This window comes from Corapipo altera, unplaced genomic scaffold, assembly GCF_003945725.1.
Source record: "Corapipo altera isolate COAL_440 unplaced genomic scaffold, ASM394572v1 246, whole genome shotgun sequence".
Classification (NCBI taxonomy): Eukaryota; Metazoa; Chordata; class Aves; order Passeriformes; family Pipridae; genus Corapipo; species Corapipo altera.
In genome coordinates, this window is record NW_020885102.1 from 174,117 (window position 1) to 183,008 (window position 8,892).

The 8,892-nt window shown below is 58.2% G+C and overlaps 1 protein-coding gene across 1 annotated transcript in view; it reads right to left on the bottom strand.

Moving 5' to 3' along the window:
• Positions 1-8,892, bottom strand: part of TNPO3 (transportin 3) — a 23,241-nt gene that overhangs the window by 12,805 nt on the left and 1,544 nt on the right. The window contains exons 2-6 of the mRNA XM_027669730.1: positions 5,895-6,095; positions 5,187-5,260; positions 4,353-4,509; positions 2,762-2,905; positions 885-1,060 (exon numbers count right to left, since the gene is read on the bottom strand). Coding sequence (XP_027525531.1) covers positions 885-1,060; positions 2,762-2,905; positions 4,353-4,509; positions 5,187-5,260; positions 5,895-6,095 — 752 coding nt within the window. The remainder of the gene's footprint in view (positions 1-884; positions 1,061-2,761; positions 2,906-4,352; positions 4,510-5,186; positions 5,261-5,894; positions 6,096-8,892) is intronic.

Below are 8,892 nucleotides of genomic sequence, written 5' to 3' on the forward strand. Positions count from 1 at the left end.
CTGGATCACCCTCAGGGGCCTGGATCACCCTCAGGGGCCTGGATCACCCCCAGGGCCTGGATCACCCCCAGGGGCCGGATCACCCCAAGGGCCTGGATGCCTGGATCACCCTCAGGGGTTCAGATCACCCCCTGGGCCTGGATCACCCCCAGGGGCCAGATCACCCCCAGGGCCTGGATCACCCCCCCGGGCCTGGATCACCCTCAGGGGCCAATACTCCAGCGCAGGGCAGGGCTGGGCCGGAACGCGCCCGAAGCCTTGGCCAGAGTGAGAAACCCCAACTTCTGCTTCATCAGCAGCTGGAAACACTGAATCAGGGGAAGTTGGTGCAAACACGAGGCTCCAATAAGCAAATTTGCTGCAATGTTGATCTCGTACTTCTCCAAAGGCCCAGTGCCAGGTGTCAGGGCTGAGGGTGTCACTGTGACACAGCTGAGTCCTCCCCAGCCCCCAGAGGGGCCACGGGGCAGAACACAGAGACATAAACCTATTTCCAACAACAAACCCAGGATGCCCCTGTGTGGAACAGCTGCCAGGCATAAACTCAGTCTGGGGGCTGAAGTTCCTGAAGATGAAATCCCTTTTCTCCAGGTTGAGCCCCCCCAGCTCCCTCAGCCCCTCCTGCTGCTCCAGACCCTTCCCAGTTCCCTTCCCTTCCCTGCACACGCTCCAGCCCCTCCATGTCTCTCCTGTTGGGAGGTGCCCAGAACTGCCCCCAGGAGTCAGGGTGTGACTCCTCAAGTGCAGGGACAGGCCCTGGCCCAGCCCCACTGCTGCTGGTGCTCCTGGCACTGGTCTCTGGTTTGGAGCTGACACAGCCCCAGCCGGGTCAGTGCTGCCCTGCCCGTCCCTCACAGGTCACCATCCCTGTCCCTGTCCCTCACTTGTCCAGGTCCTCCCGGGCCACAGCCATGTGATAGGCACTCTCGAGGGTGAGGACGCCCTGGAAGAGCTGCAGGGCCAGTGGCAGGTTGGTCTCCACGTTCTCGATGGCGTAGAGGGCTGAGCACACACAGTCCGACGCTGCCTCGTGCAGGTTGGAGGACGTCTTGTCCTGTTGCTGCAAGACACAGGAGCCCAGTGATTATCAAGGAATCAGGGAATATCCTGAGCTGGATAGGACCCACAGGGATCATTGATCCAACCCCTGGCCCTGCCCAGGACACCTCAACAATCCCACCCTGTCCCTGAGAGCGTTGTCCAAACCCTCCTGGAGCTCTGGCAGCCTTGGGGCCGTGCCCATTCCCTGAGGAGCCTGTTCAGTGCCAACCACCCTCTGGGGGAAGAACCTTTTCCTCAGATCCAACCTGAACCTCCCCTGGCACACTCCAGCCATTCCCTGGGTCCTGTCCTGGTCACCAGAGCAGATATCGGAGCTGCCCTTCCACTGCCCCAGTTATAACACGAAATCAGACAGCAACAAAACCCTCAGGTTTTTGTTCTTGTTGTTCCCCAAATGCTTGGATTTGACCTTGGAGGTCTGTTCCAACCCAAAGGAGTCTATGGAAACATTTGGCAGGAGTCCTGCACAGCCACAGCCCCCACAGTTGACCCCCACCAGCCTTGCAAGCTGCTCCCCTGGCCACTCCAGGTCAAACTGACCCCTTCCAAGAGACCCCAGCGACTTCCCTGGCAAACACAGGAGTGAAAATGCCAGCTGGAATCCAGGGCAGCTCCAGAGCAAGGAAACCACCACGCTGTTCACCACCTGGCTGGGCACAGAGCCACCACTCCCATTCAGAGGGATGGGAACTGGGGAGCCCTTGGTGGGCACAGAGACACTGTTTGTCACAAGCACGTGTGGAATATTGACCAGGGATGGTCTGGGGGGGTCACTGAATTTTGGGAGTGGTGACTGTGTGAGGGGGATTTACAGGCACTTTCCCAGCTCCCTGGAGCCCCAGCCAGTTGGGGAGGAGACAGGACATGTTGAGAAGGAGGAAGGAGAAAACAGAGAGAAAACAAAGGAGCAGAGACTTTTGAATGAGAAGTCCCTGGACTGGGAAAACAGTTCCTGGTGCCACTGGAGGTGGGAGAGGAGGAAGGAAAAATGTCTGATTTAAAGGGTCGTTAACACACTAAACAAGCTACTGAGCCCCATGGCCTGTCCTGGGGGTGGCTCCAAGCAGCATCCTGCATGGATACTGTCTATTCCTTGGGAGTCCTCATTGTCACTGACTGAATCATGCAAACGAGGGATCCTGTGGGAGAGGGGGAGGATGGACTGTCTGTCCATCCCTGGCTGCAGCAGAAACCTCAGTTCCTTGATGGTTCCATTCCCTGTCTGCCCTGGTCCAGGGCACGGATTCTCCACATCTCCAGCTCTTCATACTCAGCTGGACAAAACACCCACACCCAAACACCTCTGAGAGGTGATTTTCCATGGAGAAAGTGTCAGAAAAGGAATATTGTTTTACTGACAATCTGGAAGGAAAACAACATAACCCCAACCCTCCTGATCTGAGCATCAAACAGACACAGTTTGCTCCCCAGCAGACACTTCTGATGCCCAAACCCAGCGATACCCAAACACGAGGGTGGCAAACCCCACGTGCCACTTCATGGGCAGGGACACTTCCCAGACTGCGCCTTCCAGCCTGCACTGCCCAGCAGAGAGGGACCACCCACTCCACAGGGCTGGTCCCGGCACAGAGGGAATCAGAGGGTCCCTACCTGACACGGGGGGGAGAACCCCCCCAGTCCTGCTGGGATCCCCCACTGCCCCCACCTGGTACACACCCAGTTCCCAGGAAACACTCACCAGCACCTCGAAGAGGAGGGACAGCAACTTGCTGTTGGCCATGAAGGTGCTGTCCAGGACACCAAGGTTGAACCAGCTCCCCAGGCATCGGAAGATTTTGATGAGCATCTTCTCCTCATTTCCTGCCTTCTCCACACACGTCACCTGTGGGGGCAGGAGAACCCTTCAGGATCCCACTGCAGCGGGTGATCCACAGCAAAACAACAGGAACATCCTCCAGAGGCCACAGGAGAACATTCCCAAGCAGGCTGCTCTCAGCATCCCCCTCTCCAGCAGCCCTGGATTGTCGAGAGGGAGGGACAGAGCCCAGACCCTCTGTCAGCTCCAGCTGCTGTCACAGGAGCAGAAAGAGCAGTTGGAGTGTTCTCCTCATTCCCAGCCCATCGGGTTCCTGCAGGATCCCCTCTCAGACCACCTCACAGCCATCAGGGATATTCACACGTGACAAACCCCAATTTAATCCTTCTCCCCACAAACCACCTGCAGAGAGAAGCTGGTGCTGAGGGCCAGACCCGCCCTGAGGGACATCCTGAGGCCTGAGCTGGGATGTGGGATGGCAGCAGCTCATTCCCAGTGCTGGCCAACACCTCTGCTGAGCCACAGCACCACCAGCAGCCCTGCCCAAAACCCACACCAAGGGAAGCCCCAGCCTTGCCAGGCACAGGGAAAAGAGGAAGAGGTGGACAGCCAGGGCCTGGAGAAGGATCCCAGATCCCCTGCATTGGCCCAGGAATCCTGCATGAGAGCTTCCAGAGATCCATTCTCCCCACTTGATGTCTCAGTCCTGAAGGTGAAATGTTGGACCTCATCACAGCCCTCGGAACACTGTTTTAACCCCCTCATTTCGTAACTGAAAAAAGGGATTTTGACATTTAAATCCCACACAGAAAATGTCAATTTGGCTCTTCAGGCAGGTGGCAGAAATGCCTGTGCTGGGATCGAGAGGGAAAGCTCGGGAAAGCTCCAGGAGGGTGCAGGGGGAGCAGGAACAGGAAATGTCTGTCCCTCTGCAATCCTGGAGAGAGGTGACACTGCCTGTGCCAGCAGTGTGACAGCCAGGATATCCCAGGGGTCCCGGGAAAAGCTGGAGATGGCTGTGGGGACAACACAGAGTGGGGACTTGAGGAAGGTGAAAGGAGTTTCAGACGGAGTGAGGACTTGTTCACACAACTTATCCCAGGAACAGGTGGAGCCAGGCTGCCCCAGTGGCTGTGGTGGCACTGGCAGGGATCTCCACTGGGATAAATACGGAATGGGGGAAGAGAATCTTCTCAAGCAACACCTGAGCTGCTGCTGAGCAGAGAACACAGCTCAGCTCTGTGTCCTGAAACACAGGACAAGAGGAACAGCCTCAAGTTGTGCCAGGGGAGATTTAGGGAGGATATTGGAAAAATTCTTTCCTGGAAAGGGCTGTCCAGCCCTGGCACAGCTGCCCAGGGCAGGGGTGGATTTCAAAGGGACTTCAAAGGGATGTGGCATGTGGCACCCTTGGGGACACGGGTGACCGGTGGCCTTGGCAGTGCTGGGGAAGGGTTGGACTCGATGGGCCCCAAGGCAGACAATTCCACGATCCCCTGGCTGTGCAGCTCACCAGCAGTGACACCACGGTGCTGGAGTAGTAGGCCAGGTCCTCGATGATCTCGGTGCGGCGGTTGGCCCCGATGCGCAGGGAGCGGCTGTGAACCTCCTCCGGCAGCACCGTCAGGATCTCCAGCAGGAACGGCAGCGACGTCACGTCATTGCTGTACCTGCAGGGCGGGAGGGGCACGGGGGGGACACCTCAGCTCTGGGGAACAGCACAGTGAGAGCCACAGGGACATCCTGGCCCACGGAGAGAGCTGGGGCTGGGTGGGCTTTAAGGTCCCTTCCCACCCAAACCATCCCGTGACTCCGTGATTCCAGAGACTCAGCCCTGGCCATGGGCACAGCCCTGCCCAGAGGAGTCTCTGGGATGGCTCAGCCCAAAGATTTCCAACAGAGAAGTGACAGAAGGTTTCCCAGCCCATGAGTCCAAGTGCCACCACCCAGACAAATCCCATCTCCCCGTGCTGCCCACGGACAGGGAGCCACCTCAGTGTCAGTGTCATGGTGCAGCAGCGTGTGGCACCCTGTGGGGACACCTGGGGACACCCCACAGCGACCAGCTCCAGCCTTGGCTGCTCCACCCCACCATGGCTAAAGCCAGGGGCTGAGGGATCATCCCTAACAAAGCAGGGATGAGGGAAAGCGCTGAGTCCCAGGGCTGGGAGCAGGGAAGCGTGAACAGAGCTGCTCCACAGCCACAGGCAGCCCCTCCTGCCACCACCCTGGGCACGGATATCAGGGATCCAGGGAGGGAACTGCCTTCTCCTGGACCACACGGGACCCCCCACCCGCCACGTGCCCATGGAACAATTCCGAGTTCAGAGACAGAACAGGCACTCACTTCTCCACCAGTGTCTGCACACAGCCCTTCCACGAAGCCATCTGCAGGGCGAGGTCGGCGATGGCCAGAGCCAGCTGGGGGAGTGGGGAAAACATGGATCAGTGTGGGCACGGCTGGCATGTGCCGGGAGAAAGGGCCTGCAGGGCTGGCAGGGAACTCCAGAGTCCATCACAACATCCCTGTGGGCAGGGAACTCTGGAATCCACCTCCACTCCACCATCCCTGTGGGCAGGGAACTCCAGGATCCACCCCCACCACCTCTGCCTGTGCTCAAACCCTGTGGTGACACCCACCACCCTGAGGGGTGACATTCCCTGCTGGAGTGCTCAGGAGTCAGACAGGCACCCTAGTCTCAGCCTGGAGGTGTCAGATCCCCCTGTGCCCCAGGAATGTATGGATAAGGGGAAGGAAGGGAGTGAAGAGTGCAGAGAGATCCCCCTGGACACCCAGGGTGCTGTTGGGTTGGGTCTCCATGGCAGAGCACAGGGAAAAGCCCAGGAAGAGCTGCTGCTCCTTCCCAAACAGCAAACGAAGATTCAGTAATGGATGTGACAAAAGGAACCAAGAGATGAAGGAGGGAGAACAATCCCCTGCCAGGCTGGGAGCAGGGACCAGCCATCCCTGTCTCCAGCCCAGCAGAGCGGCCCTGGGGTGAGCGCTGGGAGCAGGACACGGAGGGAGCAGCTCCCTCCCCCTGCCAGCACCCACCTGGGTGACAATGACCGGGGACAGGTCCTTCAAGTTCTGGATGTGGGACAGCAAAGAGTCCCGGAGTGAGGCGTGGGAATCCGTGGGGAGTTCGTAGAAGGAAGTTTGGATCTTCATCTTCATGGTCTGCGCCGCAAAGTAGCAGGACTCCACATCCTGGTGGATCTGCAGCAGCTGGTCCGAGATCTCCCAGGCATGGACCTGTGGGAAAACCAGGGTCTGGTCAGAGAGCAGGGCTGGAACAGCACTGAGGGCTCAGTGGGGTCAGGGGGCTGCAGACACAGCCCAGACCCCCATGAAACACAGCCCTGTCCTGCTGCAGCGAGTCCAGAGGAGCCCATCCAGGAGATGCTCCCAGGGCTGGAGCCCCTCTGCTCTGGAGCCAGGCTGGGAGAGCTGGGAAGGCTCAGAGAAGGCTCCAGGGAGACCTGAGAGCCTCTCCTAGTGCCTAAAGGGGCTCCAGGAGAGCTGGAGAGGGACTGGGGACAAGGGATGGAGGGACAGGACACAAGGAATGGTTTCCCACTGCCAGAGGGCAGGGATGGATGGGATATGGGGAAGGAATTGCTGCTGGGAGGGTGGGCAGGCCCTGGCCCAGGTTGTCCAGAGAAGCTGTGGCTGCCCCTGGATCCCTGGAAGTGTCCAAGGCCAGGTTGGACAGGGCTTGGAGCAACCTGGGCTGGTGGAAGGTGTCCCTGCCCATGGCAGGGGTGGCACTGGATGGGCTTTGAGGTCCCTTCCCACCCAAACCATTCCATGATTCCCCCACACCACACTGCCACCCCCAGCACTGTTATCACTGGGAAAATCACTTTATGGGATTCCAGAAGAGACCTCCTGAGAGGAAATGAGGGCAGCAGGTCACAGGGCTGGAGGAGGGGGATGTTCCTCCTTTTTTGCCCTTAGGGGAGGTAAAGCCAGTTCCAACCACAGTCAAGGATGGACAAACACCACACCCTGAAGGGAGGAGCTCCCCAAACACTGCTCTTGGGTTCAGCATGGCTAAAAATCCCAAATCCAGCTGATGTGGAAACCTGGGAACAGAACTTCAGCCAAGTTCATGAGCTTCACAGCCCTCATCTCTGAGAGCCTCTCTCAGGACTTCCCTGAGCTTGACCAGTGGGAATGGAAGCTCTGCATCCCTAAAACCCATCTCTGGTCCTCATTCCAGCCCCTAAGGAAGGTGATTCCATCACATCCCTTGGGCACTTGTTCCAACAGCCAAACAGCCCTTTGTTCCAAAGTCCCACCTCTCCAGCCTGGCTTCCAGCTGCATTCCAGCCTGGGAATGACAATAACCCCCTTTCCAAACACCTCCCCTGGCAGGACAGGGTGCCCAGAGCCAGCGGGGACGGGCTCCATCCCCTGACCCTTCTTTCCCAGCTGCCTCCATGACATGTGCTGTTCCATGCTCAGGAACTCCAACCTCTCCAGCTATTCCTGGCACAACACTCACCCATAACAACCTCTAACAGGGAGTGAGAGAAACCCGGAGGCACTGCTGATGGAGACACCCCCTCTGGATTTATTTATCCTCACCAGGAAACTCCCAAGCTCGGGATAAACAAAAAGTTAAGAAGTTCAGCACCTACAACAGCCACAATCCAAGCCCTCCTGGGAAACCCTTTCTCTGCTCTGCCAACAGGCAGATGATTCCCAGCTTGGATGGAATGGCAGCAGTGACGGCCACAGGACCCAAATCCTCCCAAACCAGCCCCAGAGCTCAGGGATAATCCCTCGGGAGCCACGGACTCAGCACAGCCAGCACAATTATTCATGGGCCCTGATCACCAATGACACAGGAAGCTGCTTCCATCCTCAGCACATCCAGGAATTCCACAGAGAGCTGAACGCCCTCAGGCAGCTCCAACCACGCTGGCCTGGGATGATATCCAGGGAAATGCCACCCCGAGGGAAGGTTCAGCAGGAATAGGTGCACAGGGCAGCAGGACAGGCAGGGAAGAGCCTGAAGGATGTCAGGAGATAAGTAAATGCCCAGCCCTCCGAGGCTGGAGCCCCTCTGCCATGGAGAAGGGATGGGAGAGCCGGGGGGCTCCCTTGGGAAGGGAAGGCTCCAGGGAGGCCTTGGAGCCCTTCCAGTGCCTCAGGGGGCTTCCTAACCACGGGCTGTACCCAAGCAGACCCCCGGTGTCCCTCCTTGGCCCAGGGCCCCGGACACAAACCCCCCCAGACCGAGGCCAGCAGCCTCATCCTTGGGCATTGGGTGACCAGCACCCTTGGGACCCGGGAATTTGTCATTTCCTTTGGTGTCCTGGCAGCCCAAATCCCACATTTCGGGTCACACCAAACCCCCAGGGCCCAGCTCACAGCCACGGATCCACATGGCATGTTCTCCCAAGGCTGCAGACACCAGGATGCAGGGAACCCTCAGTCATGAGGCTCAGAGAGCTGGGACAGGGCCAATCCCACGTGGAATGTGGTTCCTCTGCTGGAGGGAAACCCCAGCTAGGCTGGAACCAGCCTCCATGTGGCTCCCAGCACATGGCTGGCTGAGGGATCCTCAAATCCTTGGATTTAGGTCAATGGGCACCTCCAGCCCAGCTCTCCAGTGCTGTGCTCACGCTGCTCCACCACTGCAGGCCCTGTTTCCCGGGAATAACCAGCAGCAAAGGCAAGGAACGAGGCTGCCAGGGGGGCTGATGGACAAACCTGAACCCCCTGTCCTGCCAGGGGCCTCAGGGACACCCCAAACCCAAACCTGAACCCCCCGTCCTGCCAGGGACCTCAGGGACACCCCAAACCCAAACCTGAATCCCCCGTCCTGCCAGGGACCTCAGGGACACCCCAAACCCAAACTTGGGCCTGGGACACCTGGAAAATAATTGGGATTCATTCTTAGACCCAGCAAATAAACCTGGGACAGGGTGAGGCTGCATAAGGACAATGTAAAGGGAAAAGTAGGAACGTTGGTACCCTGGAGCTGAGCTAAGTTATTATTATTATTATTATTATTATTATTATTATTATTATTATTATT